Source organism: Coregonus clupeaformis, chromosome 19 (genome assembly GCF_020615455.1).
Source record: "Coregonus clupeaformis isolate EN_2021a chromosome 19, ASM2061545v1, whole genome shotgun sequence".
NCBI classification, from domain to species: domain Eukaryota; kingdom Metazoa; phylum Chordata; class Actinopteri; order Salmoniformes; family Salmonidae; genus Coregonus; species Coregonus clupeaformis.
In genome coordinates, this window is record NC_059210.1 from 9288960 (window position 1) to 9310990 (window position 22031).

General features: G+C 44.8%; 1 protein-coding gene across 1 annotated transcript in view; it reads right to left on the reverse strand.

Moving 5' to 3' along the window:
• Positions 1-1684: 1684 nt before the first annotated feature.
• The window catches only part of LOC121531606 (calcium/calmodulin-dependent protein kinase type 1D), an 88869-nt gene continuing 68522 nt past the window's right edge, over positions 1685-22031 (reverse strand). Inside the window, exons 2-11 of the mRNA XM_041836902.2 lie at positions 17569-17700; positions 15372-15446; positions 12926-13064; positions 12278-12404; positions 9252-9327; positions 7998-8110; positions 6277-6355; positions 4001-4088; positions 3654-3807; positions 1685-3484 (exon numbers count right to left, since the gene is read on the reverse strand). Of these exons, the coding sequence (XP_041692836.2) occupies positions 3303-3484; positions 3654-3807; positions 4001-4088; positions 6277-6355; positions 7998-8110; positions 9252-9327; positions 12278-12404; positions 12926-13064; positions 15372-15446; positions 17569-17700 (1165 nt within the window). The 3' untranslated portion in view covers positions 1685-3302. The remainder of the gene's footprint in view (positions 3485-3653; positions 3808-4000; positions 4089-6276; positions 6356-7997; positions 8111-9251; positions 9328-12277; positions 12405-12925; positions 13065-15371; positions 15447-17568; positions 17701-22031) is intronic.

A 22031-nucleotide genomic window follows, 5' to 3' on the forward strand; every position in this document is an offset into this window, starting at 1 on the left:
GATTTGGCATGGGTCCTCAGATCCTCAAAAGGTTCTACAGCTGCACCATCGAGAGCATTCTGACTGGTTGCATCACTGCCTGGTATGGCAACTGCTCGGCCTCCGACCGCAAGGCACAACAGAGGGTAGTGCGTACGGCCCAGTACATCACTGGGGCCAAGCTTCCTGCCATCCAGGACCTCTATACCAGGCGGTGTCAGAGGAAGGCCCTAAAATTACCTTTGAAAAATGGATTAAACAACATCTCATGGAACGGCGGGGACTGTGAGGACACACACAAACACACGCAGACACACACATCATTGTTTAGTTGTATTGTTTGTATATGGTTGTATTTTACAGGTGTGACTGTCCTTGTCTATCAGTGTATCAGGGTTTTGTTACTCGTCAGGTTCTGTGTTCTTTGTGGACCCCAGGAAGAGTTGCTGCTGCTTCTGCATAAGATAATGGGGATCCAAATAAATAAACAAACAACATAGACAATCAATAATTAACATTACAATCCAAGCAAATCTAGTTAATGACATTTATATTTACACAGGACGGAGAGGACCTACTTTTTCACGAACATATATCTATACTCATAGTTCTTTAGTGACAGTTAAAATGCTTGCACAACATATTCATATGCTTCTCCCTATTGTGTGAAAACTTAAAACCATCAACTTTGGGAGAGAGTAGCAAGGCGAGAGCGAGATAGAAGAGAGAGAGAGAAAGAGAGAGAGAGAGAGAAAGAGGAGGAGGAGAAGAAGAGAGAGAGACATCAAATGGCTGCTAAATTCAAAGGGCGGGTATGAAAGCACAGTGACCAAACAGAGTGCCTGACGAGGGGGAGAACAGCAGCACAGTTGTGGGAAAGGCCAGCGCCTGAGAAGGGGAGCAAAGCAGCACCGTTCTGGGAACAGCCAGCGCCTGAGGAAGGGGAGCACAGCAGCACAGTTCTGGGAACAGCCAGCGCCTGATTAGGGGGGGCACAGCAGCACCGTTCTGGGAACAGCCAGCGCCTGAGGAGGGGGAGCACAGCAGCACCGTTCTGGGAACAGCCAGCGCCTGAGGAGGGGGAGCACAGCAGCACCGTTCTGGGAACAGCCAGCGCCTGAGGAGGGGGAGCAGCCCCGTTCTGGGAACAACCAGCGCCTGAGGAGGGGGAGCAGCCCCGTTCTGGGAACAGCCAGCGCCTGAGGAGGGGGAGCAGCACCGTTCTGGGAAAAGCTAGCGCCTGATTAGGGGGAGCACAGCAGCACCTTTCTGGGAACAGCCAGCGCCTGAGGAGGGGGAGCACAGCAGCACCGTTCTGGGAACAGCCAGCGCCTGAGAAGGGGGAGCAGCCCCGTTCTGGGAACAGCCAGCGCCTGAGGAGGGGGAGTAGCCCCGTTCTGGGAACAGCCAGCGCCTGAGGAGGGGGAGCAGCCCCGTTCTGGGAACAGCCAGCGCCTGAGGAGGGGGAGCAGCCCCGTTCTGGGAACAGCCAGCGCCTGAGGAGGGGGAGCAGCACCGTTCTGGGAACAGCCAGCGCCTGATTAGGGGGAGCACAGCAGCACCGTTCTGGGAACAGCCAGCGCCTGAGGAGGGGGAGCAGCACCGTTCTGGGAACAGCCAGCGCCTGAGGAGGGGGAGCACGGCTAACTAAAGTACACTATATGCTACAAGCTTTCTAAGAAAGTATTCTGCAACGGAGCAATGATCATCAAATTACTTCAATCTTTATTTCTTAGTTTGCCATTTTCAGTGTTTAAATGAAACTATAGTACAGTGGTAATTGTTATCATATGCCTTCTTTCATTTTTAGCCTTGTATTATACAAATCTAAAACAAACCCCCAACTATGGGATCTAGCAAACTGTCCTCACAAGGCTATGAGCCGAACTGTCCTGATGGCAACGTACGAACACGGAACATGTGCTTTAGTCAATACATGTATCATCATCAACATCTTCATCATCATCAAACTTCTACATTAGCATCATCACCATAACTGGGGTTTCATTTTCCTCAAATTTTCCTCTAAGAATTTCCCTGAGAACTGGTCACAAAGTTGTGTTCATACACTGTATCCTTATGCTAAGGATGGCTCCGCAGTTACATCGCAGTTAATTCCTAAACATCCGTCAAAATAAAAGACTAACGACAAAGTAATAACTATACCTTTATCTATCAACATAACATCTGTTTCCATTTCAACATAAAAGTCTAGAAACACAAGCACACGTATTTGTAAGTAATGTTCTTACAGATGTCATTAAATATAAGAAAATAAATAATTCATACCTTTCCATTAGGAAAAGTGTACAATCAAGTCATAACTGTCACAACAGTATATCAAAACTGATTTAGTCAGTTGTCTCAACAACAACTGCAGCAAAAAAAAGTTAAGCTGTTAAAACAATTAGAAATATGATTGAGAATAATATGGAATTACTATTTTAGCCTTGAATGCTCTGTTTCAGTTGCATGAAATGCTAACTCCACTCAACGGTTTCCATATGCGATGTTAAACACAAGGCATAAAGGGGGTTCTGTGCCCGACACTCACAGTCTCACAGAGTTACAGCAGTCTCAATCACTGAGAATAATAATAAAACACATTGTGAGTTCCCATAGTGTGGCATCATAACACCACCATACAAACACGTCTTCTTCTTGTCATCCGGTGGACAGTCTTACAACATGGCAGTGCTTGAAGTGCTATGACAAAGATTTCAGGTGCCAGTGTTCATTTTAATTTTACAGTACCATATTTTAAAGAGATTGAATAGGATCTTAAAGCTGCAATCCATAGCTGTGAAACTGCGATATTACAACAACAAAGACGTTACTTCAAACAACCAACACAGTTTTTTTTCGCCCTCTGACATCATTGCGCGTGCAATAGAACAGCAGAGTATGTACTACGATTTTTTCTTTACTACGATGCCGGATGCTCATTTCCTCAAAACAAAAACAATAACAAATGCGCCCGTTAGCAGGCAGAATGTTCAGATAGGAATGTATGATGTAGAACAGATATGTTAGATAGAATAGGAAATCCTGTCAGCTCTCGTCATTCTACTTCACATCACTGAATACACCTCCTGTGGTGGGAACGGACATCAGAGTGCTGCACTGAGACTGCAGTCAGTGCTGATCCATGGTAAATGGAGCCTTGAAGAGCTCCTCAAGTTCTCAATCCCAGCAGCTGGGAATGGTCGGGACGGGCAGACTAGGAGAGACGAATTGTGGAATTCTGAGGGGCGGAATTGGAATCATGGAATCCCGACTCAAAGCTCTGTGGTCTCCCAGCTGACCTCCCGTGGAACCTGATGTCATTTAGTCCCCGTGTGGATGGTGGTGACTGTGGAGGGGCGTGGCCGGGGCGTCTCCACCGCTGCCGCTGGGGCCACCACCTGTGGTTCTACTTGTGGTTCCACTCCGATGCTAATGGGGGCGCTGCAGGCTGCAGGGGAGGGGGGCAGAGGAGGCAGAGTGGACAGAGGTTGTGGACGACCTGAGGGGAGAAGGAGAGACGATAACCTCAATGACTAGAAGAGCACAATCACTAAAGCATTAGTGGGAAACCTATCAATGACGGTACAAATCCCTTTAACAGACCCCAACAGAGCCAACTTGACACGGCCTGCTCCCCACATCATAAAGTAAAGGCATCATTCACTCACCGTCTTTGTGTGAGAGGGGGGCACAGTCTACAGACATGCTCTTGGCTGGCATAGACTTATGTCCCGGTTGATCCATACTCATACTGCTTCCCAGACTACTGCCCAACTGGAGACGCCTCATATGACGGATCACTGCTGTGGCGTTAAACGCTTGCTGTGGAGGAGACGGAGAGAGAGAAGGAGAGAGGGAGAGGAGGCAGGGAGGGAGGGAGGGAGGGAGGGAGAGGAGGAAGGGAGAGCGCGAGAGAGAGAGAGAGAAAGAGAGAGGGTTGGCATATGCAAATAGAGAAGGTTGAAAAATACAGTAAACATACACAAAAACAAAACATTGTATGGAGAGAACCTACCCTCCATTTGCTTTTGGCAAAGTTTTTCCTCATCTGCCGACTGACTGATTCATGGATGTTCTTGCAGAGAGCCGTGTCCCCAGCAATCCTGAGATACAAAGACACACGATAAAGAACAAGTAGATGATTGTTTTCTTTTGACACAGTTAGTGGTCAGTTCCTGGCCTGGGTATCTATCAAGCACCAGCTCTGAGCTACTGGATGACTCACATTCCATAATACACACCTGTTACAACCAACCCATTGTGAGTCTATTTAAACTCTATCAAACCACCTGCCCAAGACGTAACAGCAAGACATAACAGGGCCAAGACGCAACAGGCCAACGATTAGATGCCTAACAGTCCTATTCATATTCTCCATTCGCCAACCACACACATATTGTCTCTGTCATTAAAGCTACAATCAGGGATTCGTTGTGCAGCTAAATGGCAGCCCCACCACTTGATGACCATTGAATAGATTCCCAGACCCCAGACAGTAGCATTAGGTCTGGCCAGGGAGAGACATGCTAATGGTTCATTAGGCTGCGTCCCAAATGGCACCCTATTCCCTATATAGTGCAATACTTTGACCAGGGCCCATAGGGCCTTTACAGGGAATAGGGTGCCATTTGAAATGTAGCCACTGCCTCGGCATTCTCCAAGCATCCTTCAGGAAGCAGCCTGCTAATTGGCACCCATTTATTCTGCAAATGTGTCTCTCTCTCTCTTGCTCTCTCTCTCGCTCTCCCTCTTTTTCTCTCTTTCTCTGTCTCTCTCCTTCTCACAGTCTTTCTCCATCTCCCCTCTCTCTCTCTGTCTTTCTCTCTCCCCCTGTCAGACCAGTGGAGCAGATATTTTAGGAGGCGGGCGGGGAGGAAGTCATGGTGTACCGCGCTCCACAACACCAGACATATTCATGTCAGCTTTCAGCACGGTGCGTGGTTCTCTCTGATTGTGTGGTCCCAATCCACTCCCTACCCCTTCCCATTGTTCCTAACCCTCTGATGTTTGCAGATCTGTAAGGTGGAAGAGATATGGTGGAGGCTTCATCACTAAAAGGACTCTACCAACCCAGACTCTTCAAATCTGCAAACAGTTAGGGTCGAGGGGAACGGGTATGGAGTGAATTTGGACCAGCAGCTGTATGATGGTGCATTCACTCACCAGGGGTGGGCTAGAGCCTGTATGATGGGGTGTGGTGTGGTGGGGTATGGTGTGGTGGGGTGGGGTATGGTGTGGTGTGGCGGGGTATGGTGTGGTGTGGTATGGTGTGGTGGGGCGTGGTGGGGTATGGTGTGGTGGGGTATGGTGTGGTGGGGCGTGGTGGGGTATGGTGTGGTGGGGTATGGTGTGGTGGGGTATGGTATGGTGTGTTATGGTGGGGTATGGTGTGGTGGGGTATGGTGTGGTGTAGTGGGGTATGTTGTGGTGTGGCGGGGTATGGTATGGTGTGGTATGGTATGGTGGGGTATGGTGTGGTATGGTGGGGTATGGTGTGGTATGGTATGGTGTGGTATGGTATGGTGGGGTATGGTATGGTATGGTATGGTGTGGTATTGTATGGTGTGGTATGGTGTGGTATGGTGTGGTATGGTGTGGTATGGTATGGTGGGGTATGGTATGGTGTGGTATGGTATGGTATGGTGGGGTATGGTATGGTGGGGTATGGTATGGTATGGTGTGGTATGGTGTGGTATGGTGTGGTATGGTATGGTGGGGTATGGTATGGTATGGTGGGGTATGGTATGGTGGGGTATGGTGGGGTATGGTATGGTGTGGTATGGTGTGGTATGGTATGGTGGGGTATGGTATGGTGGGGTATGGTGTGGTATGGTATGGTGGGGTATGGTGGGGTATGGTATGGTGGGGTATGGTGGGGTATGGTATGGTGGGGTATGGTGGGGTATGGTATGGTGGGGTATGGTGGGGTATGGTGGGGTATGGTATGGTGGGGTATGGTATGGTGTGGTATGGTATGGTATGGTATGGTGGGGTATGGTATGGTGGGGTATGGTGGGGTATGGTATGGTGGGGTATGGTATGGTGGGGTATGGTGGGGTATGGTGGGGTATGGTATGGTGGGGTATGGTGGGGTATGGTATGGTGGGGTATGGTATGGTGTGGTATGGTATGGTATGGTATGGTGGGGTATGGTATGGTGGGGTATGGTGGGGTATGGTATGGTGGGGTATGGTATGGTGTGGTATGGTATGGTATGGTATGGTGGGGTATGGTATGGTGGGGTATGGTGTGGTATGGTATGGTGGGGTATGGTGGTAGATAGACACTCACCAGGGGTGGGCTAGAGCCTGGTCACAGCTGAATCTCTTCTCTGGATCCTTCTCCATCAGAGAACTGATGAACTCTTTGGCTGTATGTGGAACAGAGGAAGACACAAAATCTCACTCATGGGCCTGTACACCATGTTCCATTCATTCAAGATAGCAATACATACAAACAATTGGATACACACACACACACACACACACACACACACACACACACACTGTACATTTGGGTCTTTCTATAAGTAATGAGGCACTGGGATCAACATTTTAAAATGGTTTGAAACAACAATACAAATGTTTTTTATGCAGTTCAACGTGTATTTAGAGGAATAAAAGTGAATATATGCAAACTGCCATAACTCCACCTATACAACAACATAGGTCTAGGACTATACATCCTTTAAGCAGGGTTCATACAGATATTGGCAAGTCAAATTCAAGGACTTTCAGGGACTTTTTCAAGCACTTAATTGTAATGTTCATTTATTAAATAATGTATCTAATTGTACATACAGGGCCTAATATCGAACCCTGTAGCTTATATGGCCAATACAGGTACACATAATAAAGACATGAATAGCCAGTGGTGGAAAAAGTACTCAAAATGTCATACTTGACTCAAGTAAAAAGTAAAAAAAAGTAAAAAAAAAAGTAAAATTGAAAGTCACCCAGTAAAATACTACTTGAGTAAAAGTCTAAAAGTATCTGGTTTTACAGCTTCACATGCACTATCACAACAGTTGTTAGTCACTTGACTGTCATTCAGAAAATTCCTTCCTGGATCAGATGATGTATGAACATATCATGACGTAATCAAACAGCTCAACACCAAATGCGCATCAACAAGTATTATGCATAATTATTGTATGTGCCCATGAAAACGTTTTAGCTAATTAGCAACTTTGCAACTACTTAGCATGTTAACTAACCTTTCCCCTAATCCTTTAACTCAACTAATAACCCTAACCTTAACCCTAACCTTAACCCCTAGCCTAGCTAATGTTAGCCACCTAGCTAACATTAGCGTTAGCCACCTAACCACTTAGATAGAACCACCTAGAATTCGTAACATATCGATCCTACTGTACGTTTTGCAAATTCGTAACATATCATACAAATTGTAATTCATAACATATCATAAGAAATGGATGATGGACATCCACAAATTAATACATACCATACGAAACGTAACATATCATACTAATTACAGTGTTACAGCTTTACGTTTACTGTGTTACGTCTGAGGGTCCAGGGTGCTATACAAAAAACTGTCCGACAGCTATATCCAGGATTCTTACAGGATTCAAGTTCTAATTTAACTGATTATTGTTTAATATATTATATAACGATAACTTACACAGCCATAAATACAAGGACAGAAAAGTTATGTTTTATGTCACACGATTTTGGACAAATCATTCAAGACACCAACCAACCAGGTTAAACAGGTTTTAAATCAACTCGTGAATTGTATTGAATATAGCTATGATACCCCCCTTATATCTTAATGTAATGACATGAAAAACATTTGCAGATTATTACCAATGACTTATCAGCAGCTATAACAGGACAAGTTGTCCTGTGTAGGATACCCTCACTGGTTCCCTAGTTTATATAAAGACCCATATACACGCCCAGACATACACACACACACACACACACACACACACACACACACACACACACACACAGATACGCACACGCACACACACACACACAGCTCACCTGAATCAGATATATCATCCCAATACGGTGCATCAAACTCATAGTCGGCCTTGAGTATCTGCTCAAAGAGCTTGGAGTCATTTTCATCATAGAACGGAGGGTATCCACACAACCTAGGGGACAGATCATTAATTACACAACCATATGGATGCTTTATGTTAGTGCCATCACTTCAAGTAGAATTCCATGCGAAACCCTAAATGTCCCAAATTATTCCTTATTTGGATAGAAAACTTGATCTATTTTAAATTGCCTTATCTCATTCTCTGGTTGTTATGTCTTTGGCACATCTTCTGGTCACAACACTTGTTACATGGAGATGATTCAACTGGCAAGTGTCTTCACTGACATTTTCAACATGTCCCTGACTGAGTCTGTAATACCAACATGTTTCAAGCAGACCACCATAGTCCCCATGCCCAAGGACACTAAGATAACCTGCCTAAATGACTACCGGCCCGTAGCACTGACGTCTGTAGCCATGAAGTGCTTTGAAAGGCTGGTCATGGCTCACATCAACACCATTATCCCAGAAACCCTAGACCCACTCCAATTTGCATACCGCCCCAACAGATCCACAGTTGATGCAATCTCTATTGCACTCCACACTGCCCTTTCCCACCTGGACAAGAGGAACACCTACGTGAGAATGCTATTCATTGACTACAGCTCAGCATTCAACACCATAGTGCCCTCAAAGCTCATCACTAAGCTAAGGATCCTGTGACTAAACACCTCCCTCTGCAACTGGATCCTGGACTTCCTGATGGGCCACCCCCAGGTGGTAAGGGTAGGTAACAACACATCTGCCACACTGATCCTCAACACGGGGGCTCCTCAGGGGTGCGTGCTCAGCCCCCTCCTGTACTCCCTGTTCACCCATGACTGCATGGCCAGGCACGATACCAACACCATCATTAAGTTTTCCGACGACACAACAGTGGTAGGCCTGATCACCGACAACGATGAGACAGCCTATAGGGAGGAGGTCAGAGACCTGGCCGTGTGGTGCCAGGATAACAACCTCTCCCTCAACGTGACCAAGACAAAGGAGATGATTGTGGACTACAGGAAAAAAAAGAGGACTGAGCATGCCCCCATTCTCATCGACAGGGCTGTAGTGGAACAGGTTGAGAGCTTCAAGTTCCTTGGTGTCCACATCACCAACAATTAACATATTATTTGACCCATTGACCCATCAAAATATGTGTTTTTTTATTGGACACCCTACACATTACAGCATAAGATACTTACAGAATGTAAGCGATGACTCCGATAGACCAGCAGTCCACTGCTTTGCTGTAGGGCTTCTGAGCCAGAACCTCTGGGGCTGTGGAGAACATCATAAGGTAGAGAGTGAGGCTGAGACAGAACATTGTTTGGGTGATGTTTCTTGAGGTTAAATTAGGTCAAATAAGTTTAGGTTAGCCAGAGGTAAAGAGATAGGATTAGATGAGGTCAATGTTGGGTTACTACCACTGCAGACCTCCTGACGTCATAGCTGTTCGTCTTCCTGTCTGTCTAACGAAACAGATTTCGTGTCCACATTTTGTACCCTTCTGCTCTAAGTAGGGTGCACTTGTTCACTTCCCTTCATGGATTTAAGAGGGAAGGACAGTTGTAAGAAATATGGTGGAAACTCTCTCTAGCCCATTGCATGTCTTACACCAATCCAGAGCTTCTAAATGCATGGGGAGGAGTGCAAAAGGAGTACACTGGGAGGAATTGGGACGCAAGCAGACAGGCACGTAACTTGCGGGGTGGATAAGGGGGGTCATAACCACCCCAATAATATACCATGATGAATTTGATGGATCTGAAATTATTTTCACTCCATAGATACTGGCTTTCTGTGGCTTTACACTACACAGTACTACCCAATTCCTTATTTTATGTTTGGGCCCCCCCCCCCGCTGCCAATTATGCTTTTGGTTTGGCCCAGTCCTCAGCGGTCATGGTTTGTGAAGGGAAAAAAGTTGTGCAAGGCTTGTAAGGAGAACGGAGCAATTGCTTCTCTCTCTCTCTCTCTCTGTCTCTCTGTCTCTCTGTCTCTCTGTCTCTCTCTCTCTCTCTCTCTCTCTCTCTCTCTCTCTCTCTCTCTCTCTCTCTCTCTCTCTCTCTCTCTCTCTCCTCTCTCTCCTCTCTCTCTCTCTCTCTCTCTCTCTCTCTCTCTCTCTCTCTCTCCTCTCTCTTCTTAACAAACCCTTCATCCTGTGTGCTTGTAACATATAAAGAAGTAGTCACATTTAACATGGTCAATTCAAAAATACAAATAAGAATTATATAGAAAATGATATTTTTCTAATGGAGAAAGTTTTTATTGCGAAGTGAGATGTTCATCTCACGTGTGAACGCCATTTCTCAAAACGAGTGATAATTGATAACGGTTATAAACTTTGAAACAACTAGTTTCTAGTAGGCTACATAATTAGAGAAGGGTTGTTTCTCTGAACCTCAGTCAGTATTTGTATTTATTATGGCTCCCCATTAGCTCCTGCCAAGGCATCAGCTACTCTTCCTGGGATTTATTATGGATCCCCATTAGCTCCTGCCAAGGCAGCAGCTACTCTTCCTGGGATTTATTATGGATCCCCATTAGTTCCTGCCAAGGCAGCAGCTACTCTTCCTGGGGTTTATTATGGATCCCCATTAGTTCCTGCCAAGGCATCAGCTACTCTTCCTGGGGTCCGGCAAAATTAAGGCAGTTATACAATTGTAAAAACGTTACAATACATTCATTACAGATTTCACAACACACTAAGTGTGTGCCCTCAGGCCCCTACTCCACTACCACATATCTACAACACAAAATCCATGTGTACGTATGTGTATAGTGTGTATGTTATCATGTGTGTGTATGCATGTGTCTGTGCCTATGTTTGTGTTGCTTCACAGTCCCGATGTTCCATAAGGTGCATTTCTATCTGTTTTTTAAATCTGATTCTACTGCTTGCATCAGTTACCTGATGTGGAATAGAGTTCCATGTAGTCATGGCTCTATGTAGTACTGTGCGCCTCCCATTGTCTGTTCTGGACTTGGGGACTGTGAAGAGACCTCTGGTGGCATGTCTTGTGGGGTATGCATGGGTGTCTGAGCTGTGTGCTAGTCATTTAAACAGACAGCTCGGTGCTTTCAACATGTCAATACCTCTCACAAATACAAGCAGTGATGAAGTCAATCTCTCCTCCACTTTGAGCCAGGAGAGATTGACATGCATATTATTAATGTTAGCTCTCTGTGTACATCCAAGAGCCAGCCTTGCTGCCCTGTGCTGAGCCAATTGTAATTTTCCTAAGTCCCTCTTTGTGGCACCTGACCACACGACTGAACAGTAGTCCAGGTGCGACAAAACTAGAGCCTGTAGGACCTGCCTTGTTGATAGTGCTGTTAAGAAGGTAGAGCTGCGCTTTATTATGGACATACTTCTCCCCATCTTAGCTACTGTTGTATCAATATGTTTTGACCATGACAGTTTACAATCCAGGGTTACTCCAAGCAGTTCAGTCACCTCAACTTACTAAATTTCCACATTATTTATTACAAGATTCAGTTGAGGTTTAGGGTTTAGTGAATGATTTGTCCCAAATAAAATGCTTTTAGTTTTTAAAATATTTAGGACTAACTTATTCCTTGCCTCCCATTCTGAAACTAACTGCAGCTGGCTCAAGTAAGCCTGTTTCTCTCCCCAGTCAGAGGCAGCCTGCCTGGCTAGCAGCAGCAACCTATCCTCCTTATGTATGTTTAGAAAACACATTTGAAGGCCAAAATTGTGGGGGGAAAGCACTCATCATGTTTATGCAACCTAATAAATCACCCTAAGAATACTTCCAGAACCACCTTTATATTTTATTTCAATTGAGAAAATCTACAAAATACATTTGCTTTATTGATTGAGATGCATGTGCCATTGCACAGCAGTAAGCTGGTTTATTTCTCATTTATTAATTTTGATTTCAATATGGAAGGAAATCCAGGTGCTGGTGTTTGTATGGACTGCTTCTTGATGAGTAAAATGTATTCCTATACCATATTTTTGTTTAACAATAGTAGCAGTTCTTCAATTGGGGAAGGCGTGGGGGGGGCATAGGATGTTCTCCCATGATGAAAGGGGGCCATGACTGAAAAGGTCATGGCCCCCTTTGGGAAGCACTGATCTAGCTAATGCCCCCGGACCCCCCTAGAAAAGTGTTGACCCCAGAACCCGTTGACCCCTGACCCCACAATATGCAACACAAAGTTACGCCCTTGTAACCAGAGAGCCCAGAGAGAGCCTCCTCACCCACATATCCTGGTGTCCCACAGGCTGTAGCCATCACGTCTCCTGTCCCCTCCATCTTAGACAGACCAAAGTCACTGATCATGATCTTAGCCTCATCATGGGGGTTGTAGTAGAGAAGGTTCTCTGGCTGACAGAGGAAGGACACATCAACAACACATGTACAGTGGGAAAAAATATCATTAAACGCTTTATGAGTATTCCTGTTTGTGAAAGAGAGAGAGAGAGAGAGAGAGAGAGAGAGAGAGAGAGAGAGAGAGAGAGAGAGAGAGAGAGAGAGAGAGAGAGAGAGAGAGAGAGAGAGAGAGAGAGAGAGAGAGACAGAGAGAGAGAGAGAGAGAGAGAGAGAGAGAGAGAGAGAGAGAGAGAGACAGAGAGAGAGAGACAGAGAGAGAGAGAGAGAGAGAGAGAGAGAGAGAGAGAGAGAGAGAGAGAGAGAGAGAGAGAGAGAGAGAGAGAGAGAGAGAGAGAGAGAGAGAGAGAGAGAGAGAGAGAGAGAGAGAGCGAGAGAGAGAGACAGAGAGAGAGAGACATAGAGAGAGAGACAGAGAGACAGAGAGAGAGAGAGAGAGACAGAGAGAGAGAGAGAGAGACAGAGAGAGAGAGAGAGAGAGAGTGAGAGATTGTGTGTGCGTGCGTGCGTGTCCATACCTTGAGGTCTCTGTGTACAATGCCCATGGCGTGGAGGTAGTTGACAGCATCCAGCACCTGTTTAATGAGTCTGCTGGCGTCCATCTCTGTGTAGAAGCCCTTCTCTACGATGCGGTCAAACAACTCACCACCAGACACCCTGAGACAGAGACACAATAACTGAATCAACCTAAACCAACCCTAACCCTAACCCTAACCCTAACCCTAACCCTAACCCTGACCCTAACCCTAGCCTCAGCCACAACACTAACCCTAGCTTCATGTCCACATCCCACTTCAACTCTAACCCTAAAACAAAACCCTAAACCCTAACCCTAGACTAGCCTCAACCCTAACCCTAGCTTCATGTCCACATCCCGGTTCAACCCTAACCCTAACCTTTCTTTATGATGCAGTCCAACCAGGGGAGAACGACTTGCGTAGCCTCAGGAGGATTGCAGAGACCAAAACAAGCTCTGTACGGCGATGATGTGCGCCTCCCAAAAATGTGTACAATGCGGAGGGCTCTGCATAGCTCTGTATAGCTCCGCATTCACATGATTGGTTGACGGTAGGTGGAGGCGATACATCCTGTATAAACACAAACTCACTTCCTTGACAACTTCCTTGACAACAAACATGGAGAACTTGAGACGAGAGGCTATCAGAACAAATTCACAAATAAAAAAATATTTATGATACCTCATGTAGGGATTTCAAAGACACTAAAACTCCTGGAAAGAGATCGGGGATCTAATGGGGATAGATGCAGTAAAGAGGTCAATGGAATGCAGACCGTGGGGGACAGAGGGATGCTGGATTAGCAGACATTCAACAAATCTGAACTAACAAACAAAGTGGATATTTGTCAAATCCGTCATGATTTATGTATTATAACAGGCCCACAATGTGGTTACTAAAATCCGATTTGGATATATTTGGCTGTTTTCACCTCATAACATTTTGAAGTTGTCCCTTTTCAGGTTTAGAAAAAGTGACTGCAAAATGCTAACTCCCGTTTGTGTAAGCTGGTAGCATAGCTAGCATACAGAAATCGGTGGTGGTAGTCAAAGTTTTTTTTTTTTTTATTGTAATGCAGTTGATTGGTGATGATGACATGAACATGTATTGGAGTTGACATCCATACAAGCATTATTCTCCGATTTTTACCTCAACATCATGTGTAATATACACATATAAAGAATATACACATACTCTCCTGAGTGGCGCAGTGGTCTAAGGCACTGCATTGCAGTGCTAGCTGTGCCACTAGAGATCCTGGTTCGAATCCAGGCTCTGTCGCAGCCGGCCGCGACCGGGAGACTCATGGGCAGCGCACAATTGGCCTAGCATTGTCCAGGGTAGGGGAGGGAATGGCCGGCGATGTAGCTCAGTTGATAGAGCATGGCGTTTGCAACGCCAGGGTTGTGGGTTCGATTCCCACGGGGGACCAGTATAAAAAAAATATATGTATTCACTAACTGTAAGTCGCTCTGGATAAGAGCGTCTGCTAAATGACTAAAATGTAAATATAAAGAGTAGTCTAATTTGGCTGGGGGGCAATGGGGAGATTTGGGATGGAGCCCTGAATCACTACGAGTGGTGCGGCGCAGACCTATTTATTGGATGCGTATGACAGCTCACTCTGAGGAGAGAGAGGACTGAATTAACCCTCACTTAGGTCTGGTTCCTGGATTAATAGGCTATTTCAATTGACATTCTCCATTGAGCATGCTTTTTAGTCAAGGGACTAGGCTAAATCTATGTCTGAGAAACCGGCCCTAGAGTCCTTCTTAATTCGTCTTTCGCTGTGTTTGCTGCAGTGTTACAGCAACAATGGTACATAAAGGAAGCATAGAAGCAATTCTTGGCAAATGCTTACATCCATACGGGTTGCTTGCGTATAGCCAAGGTCAAATGGACCTCATGGTCGTATGAACTCTTACAGCAACAAAACATGATACATTATCACAGTGACTGAATTGCTCCAGTGTACACACTGATACAGAGTACCGGCAACTCTTATTTACTACTGCTTGAGTCCTGGCACCTCTTAAATAAATATGACAAACACACACACACAGACAGACAGAGAGCGCGAGAGAGCGAGAGAGACAGACAGACAGACAGACAGACAGAGAGCGCGAGAGAGCGAGAGAGACAGACAGACAGACAGACAGACAGCGCGAGAGAGCGACAGACAGACAGACAGACAGAGTGAGACAGACAGACAGACAGAGAGCGCGACAGACAGACAGCGCGAGAGAGCGACAGACAGACAGACAGACAGCGCGAGAGAGCAACAGACAGACAGACAGCGCAAGAGAGCGACAGACAGACAGACAGACAGTGCGAGAGAGCGACAGACAGACAGACAGCGCGAGAGAGCGACAGACAGACAGACAGACAGACAGACAGACAGAAAGAGAGAGAGACAGACAGACAGACAGGTGAAGGTACTACTCACAACTGCATGATGAGGTATAGGTGGTTGGGGCTCTCATAGATGTCCTCCAAAGCCACAATGTTCTCATGTTTTATCCTGAAGAGAGAAGAAAACAGTGGATTCAATTCACTCACTATTAACCACTATTAATGCCCAGCACAACAAAGCACAATTTCCTCACAAAATGGCTTTGTTCATTACAATGTGTGTGTGTTAATTAATTAAGTGTATGTGTGTGTGTGTGTGTGTGTGTCTGTGTGTGTGTGTGTGATACAAAGTGAGTGAGTGTGTGGTTGTGTGTGAGTTCATTAATTGTGTGTGTGTGTGTGTGTGTGTGTTACAAAGTGATTGTGAGTAGATGTGTGTGAAGACAGGGCAGACATTGAACCTGTTGAACCCTCAGACCCACATGTTCCCACTGTATCCACACCCAATGTTGTTTCTAATGCTTGTAGGACTCTGCCCCATATGACTTCAGATTGTGTTATGTTGCTTGTCTGTTTGTCTTTTTTCAATATTTCAATAATAAAGCATTTGATTCTTCCATTCTCTTAACGTTGGAGTATCATTTGACTTCCAGTATTTAAGTAACAGCTTCTTCAATATAAGTGACAAAAATAATATTGGATATCTCACTGCACCCTCATATGCCATGTCTTGGAATATGCAGATAGACGGATTAAAAGTAAACTTACATTGTAAAACTTCTGACAGCCAGCTTTCTAACTATGACCATAACTTTTGGACTTTATTGCACTCCCAGAAGGAATGAATTATGAGTCATTGTTAGTTGGCACCCTATTCCCTACGGCCATAGGCAGCCGAAGAAACCCCCTCAGCCTTCATACTAATCATCAGTGAGTGACTCATACAGTGTAATGGTAGCCCTGTCATGATTAACCAGGACAACAAGCACAAGGGTTCCTGTTCATTAGGCACAAAACAGAAGAAAACGGTCCAAAATGGAAGGAAACAGGGAGGTACTACTTGAACTTGTCCAATAAGAAACAATGGATTTCAGTGGGTTTTCCGTTGCAAATCATTTTTGCTACAGTATGCTTTAATGAACACAACCCTGAAGAAGACGCTTGAAACAAAGAGTGAGGTGGGAGAAAGCTGGTGTCCAAGCAACAGGGTGTGGGTGAACACTAAAACGCCATGGAAACGAGGAGATAACTAATGACGGGCCTTGTTTAGAGAGACAGGCGGGTGAAGGAGTGGGAGGAGGAGGAGGAGGAGGAGGAGGGGTGTGTGTGTGTGTGTGTGTGTGTGTGTGTGTGTGTGTGTGTGTGTGTGTGTGTGAAACCTGCACACAATGTTGCTGCTTCAGGGTGGTGGGATAAAGCTGCGAGAAAAACAAGATGGAAAAGAGAGAGACGGACAGAAATAGAGAAATAGAAAGCGAGAGGGCAGCAGAATCTAAAGAAGGCAATTGTAACCAAGCAACTCACTCCGCCCAACAGCAACCGCATTCTCATCAAGAGTGCCTGATGCATAACCCCAGACTCTCAGGAGAATTACCCATGAACTCGGAGGGGGGTGGATGGAGAGCACTAGTGCCGTCCTCACCTGCATGCTCCCGTCCCGCCATGTGTTCTCTATTGACTGACAGAGTGTAGGTACTGTATATGACTGAACGTGTAACACATAACTAGAACTTAGCTGAATTGGCATTGGCATCACTTCAAGCTATCATTTTCAGTGGCTGGTGAGTACGGTACTGTATGTGAATGAACGTGTAAGTTGGTTTGACTCACTCTAGTCCCGAGTCCATGTACGTGACTCAACTTGTAAAGACGCTTTGGATATGAAAAAAAAAACAAGGTAGCACTGTGCTGCATTGGTATTGACCAATGCATCACACATTTTCAGGGGCTGGTAGGCCAGATGTAGAGGTGAAGGGATGTCCAAGGTTAGAATCTACCCTGCATATGATGCACAGAGATTATATTTGATAAAGGCGTGGTGTCATTTTTGGAGAGTTGGGTTTCATACAGTAAGACCCATATTGTGGAGTGTTTTTGTGTTATGGTACCTACACGTTTCATATTTCCTTTTGACAAGATAGATACAGATGGCGAGAGACAGGAAAGGAGCATAGCGACAGGACGGAACAGGACAGGATTTGAACCTTTGCAGACACGGGCAATATGATTCCCCACAAGAGGCAGAGTTACCCCCCCCCGCCCCTATCCCCCTCAGGCCCCCTGGTACCTACTTCCTTAGCACGGCAATTTCGTTCTCGATGCTGGTCTCCTTCCCCTTCAGTGCTTTCTTAGGGATACACTTCACTGCAACCATCTTCCCTGTGACCTTCTCCCTGGCCATGACCACCTCCGAGAATGCACCACTGTGGAGAGAGAGATACAGAGAGAGAGAGATACAGATACAGAGAGAGAGAGAGAGAGAGAGAGAGAGAGAGAGAGAGAGAGAGAGAGAGAGAGAGAGAGAGAGAGAGAGAGAGAGAGAGAGAGAGAGAGAGAGAGAGAGAGAGAGAGAGAGAGAGAGAGAGAGAGAATAAGAACTTTGCATAAGCACAAACAGGGAATATTGACATACAGGTACAGTGGGGGAAAAAAGTATTTAGTCAGCCACCAATTGTGCAAGTTCTCCCACTTAAAAAGATGAGAGAGGCCTGTAATTTTCATCATAGGTACACGTCAACTATGACAGACAAATTGAGGAAAAAAATCCAGAAAATCACATTGTAGGATTTTTTATGAATTTATTTGCAAAGTATGGTGGAAAATAAGTATTTGGTCAATAACAAAAGTTTCTCAATACTTTGTTATACAGTGGGGAAAAAATGTATTTAGTCAGCCACCAATTGTGCAAGTTCTCCCACTTAAAAAGATGAGAGAGGCCTGTAATTTTCATCATAGGTACACGTCAACTATGACAGACAAATTGAGGAAAAAAAATCCAGAAAATCACATTGTAGGATTTTTTATGAATTTATTTGCAAATTATGGTGGAAAATAAGTATTTGGTCACCTACAAACAAGCAAGATTTCTGGCTCTCACAGACCTGTAACTTCTTCTTTAAGAAGCTCCTCTGTCCTCCACTCGATACCTGTATTAATGGCACCTGTTTGAACTTGTTATCAGTATAAAAGACACCTATCCACAACCTCAAACAGTCACACTCCAAACTCCACTATGGCCAAGACCAAAGAGCTGTCAAAGGACACCAGAAACAAAATTGTAGACCTGCACCAGGCTGGGAAGACTGAATCTGCAATAGGTAAGCAGCTTGGTTTGAAGAAATCAACTGTGAGAGCAATTATTATAAAATGGAAGACATACAGTGGGGAAAAAAAGTATTTAGTCAGCCACCAATTGTGCAAGTTCTCCCACTTAAAAAGATGAGAGAGGCCTGTAATTTTCACCATAGGTACATGTCAACTATGACAGACAAAATGAGGAAAACATTTCCAGAAAGTCACATTGTAGGATTTTTAATGAATTTATTTGCAAATGATGGTGGAAAATAAGTATTTGGTCAATAACAAAAGTTTCTCAATACTTTGTTATATACCCTTTGTTGGCAATGACACAGGTCAAACGTTTTCTGTAAGTCTTCACAAGGTTTTCACACACTGTTGCTGGTATTTTGGCCCATTCCTCCATGCAGATCTCCTCTAGAGCAGTGATGTTTTGGGGCTGTCGCTGGGCAACACGGACTTTCAACTCCCTCCAAAGATTTTCTATGGGGTTGAGATCTGGAGACTGGCTAGGCCACTCCAGGACCTTGAAATGCTTCTTACGAAGCCACTCCTTCGTTGCCCGGGCGGTGTGTTTGTGATCATTGTCATGCTGAAAGACCCAGCCACGTTTCATCTTCAATGCCCTTGCTGATGGAAGGAGGTTTTCACTCAAAATCTCATGATACATGGCCCCATTCATTCTTTCCTTTACACAGATCAGTCGTCCTGGTCCCTTTGCAGAAAAACAGCCCCAAAGCATGATGTTTCCACACCCATGCTTCACAGTAGGTATGGTGTTCTTCGGATGCAACTCAGCATTCTTTGTCCTCCAAACACGACGAGTTGAGTTTTTACCAAAAAGTTCTATTTTGGTTTCATCTGACCATATGACATTCTCCCAATCCTCTTCTGGATCATCCAAATGCACTCTAGCAAACTTCAGACGGGCCTGGACATGTACTGGCTTAAGCAGGGGGACACGTCTGGCACTGCAGGATTTGAGTCCCTGGCGGCGTAGTGTGTTACTGATTGTAGGCTTTGTTACTTTGGTCCCAGCTCTCTGCAGGTCATTCACTAGGTCCCCCCGTGTGGTTCTGGGATTTTTGCTCACCGTTCTTGTGATCATTTTGACCCCACGGGGTGAGATCTTGCGTGGAGACCCAGATCGAGGGAGATTATCAGTGGTCTTGTATGTCTTCCATTTCCTAATAATTGCTCCCACAGTTGATTTCTTCAAACCAAGCTGCTTACCTATTGCAGATTCAGTCTTCCCAGCCTGGTGCAGGTATACCGTTTTGTTTCTGGTGTCCTTTGACAGCTCTTTGGTCTTGGCCATAGTGGAGTTTGGAGTGTGACTGTTTGAGGTTGTGGACAGGTGTCTTTTATACTGATAACAAGTTCAAACAGGTGCCATTAATACAGGTAACGAGTGGAGGACAGAGGAGCCTCTTAAAGAAGAAGTTACAGGTCTGTGAGAGCCAGAAATCTTGCTTGTTTGTAGGTGACCAAATACTTATTTTCCACCATAATTTGCAAATAAATTCATTAAAAATCCTACAATGTGATTTTCTGGATTTTTTTCCCTCAATTTGTCTGTCATAGTTGACGTGTACCTATGATGAAAATTACAGGCCTCTCTCATCATTTTAAGTGGGAGAACTTGCACAATTGGTGGCTGACTAAATACTTTTTTTCCCCACTGTACAAGACCACTGATAATCTCCCTCGATCTGGGGCTCCACGCAAGATCTCACCCCGTGGGGTCAAAATGATCACAAGAACGGTGAGCAAAAATCCCAGAACCACACGGGGGGACCTAGTGAATGACCTGCAGAGAGCTGGGACCAAAGTAACAAAGCCTACCATCAGTAACACACTACGCCGCCAGGGACTCAAATCCTGCAGTGGCAGACGTGTCCCCCTGCTTAAACCAGTACATGTCCAGGCCCGTCTGAAGTTTGCTAGAGTGGATTTGGATGATCCAGAAGAGGATTGGGAGAATGTCATATGGTCAGATGAAACCAAAATAGAACTTTTTGGTAAAAACTCAACTCGTCGTGTTTGGAGGACAAAGAATTCTGAGTTGCATCCAAAGAACACCATACCTACTGTGAAGCATGGGGGTGGAAACATCATGCTTTGGGGCTGTTTTTCTGCAAAGGGACCAGGACGACTGATCCGTGTAAAGGAAAGAATGAATGGGGCCATGTATCGTGAGATTTTGAGTGAAAACCTCCTTCCATCAGCAAGGGCATTGAAGATGAAACGTGGCTGGGTCTTTCAGCATGACAATGATCCCAAACACACCACCCGGGCAACGAAGGAGTGGCTTCGTAAGAAGCATTTCAAGGTCCTGGAGTGGCCTAGCCAGTCTCCAGATCTCAACCCCATAGAAAATCTTTGGAGGGAGTTGAAAGTCCGTGTTGCCCAGCGACAGCCCCCAAAACATCACTGCTCTAGAGGAGATCTGCATGGAGGAATGGGCCAAAATACCAGCAACAGTGTGTGAAAACCTTGTGAAGACTTACAGAAAACGTTTGACCTGTGTCATTGCCAACAAAGGGTATATAACAAAGTATTGAGAAACTTTTGTTATTGACCAAATACTTATTTTCCACCATAATTTGCAAATAAATTCATAAAAAATCCTACAATGTGATTTTCTGGATTTTTTTTTCTCATTTTGTCTGTCATAGTTGACGTGTACCTATGATGAAAATTACAGGCCTCTCTCATCTTTTTAAGTGGGAGAACTTGCACAATTGGTGGCTGACTAAATACTTTTTTTCCCCACTGTATACCCTTTGTTGGCAATGACACAGGTCAAACGTTTTCTGTAAGTCTTCAAGAGGTTTTCACACACTGTTGCTGGTATTTTGGCCCATTCCTCCATGCAGATCTCCTCTAGAGCAGTGATGTTTTGGGGCTGTCGCTGGGCAACACGGACTTTCAACTCCCTCCAAAGATTTAGACTAACATTATATTGTGAATATTTACTGTAGAATAGACTTACATTATATTGTGAATATTTACTGTAGAATAGACTAACATTATATTGTGAATATTTACTGTAGAACAGACTAACATTATACTATGATTATTTACTGTAGAACAGACTAACATTATATTGTGAATATTTACTGTAGAATAGACTTACATTATATTGTGAATATTTACTGTAGAATAGACTAACATAATATTGTAATATTTACTGTAGAATAGACTAACATTATATTGTGAATATTTACTGTAGAACAGACTAACATTATACTATGATTATTTACTGTAGAACAGACTAACATTATATTTTGAATATTTACTATTACAGTATATAGTGGATGTAATCAGCTCCATGTTCTATTACAGTATATAGTGGATGTAATCAGCTGTGGCCTGCTAAGTCATCAAATCCATGTTAATCCTGCTCTTCTGAACACACTCCACAGCTATACATAGTCCACACACACACACACAC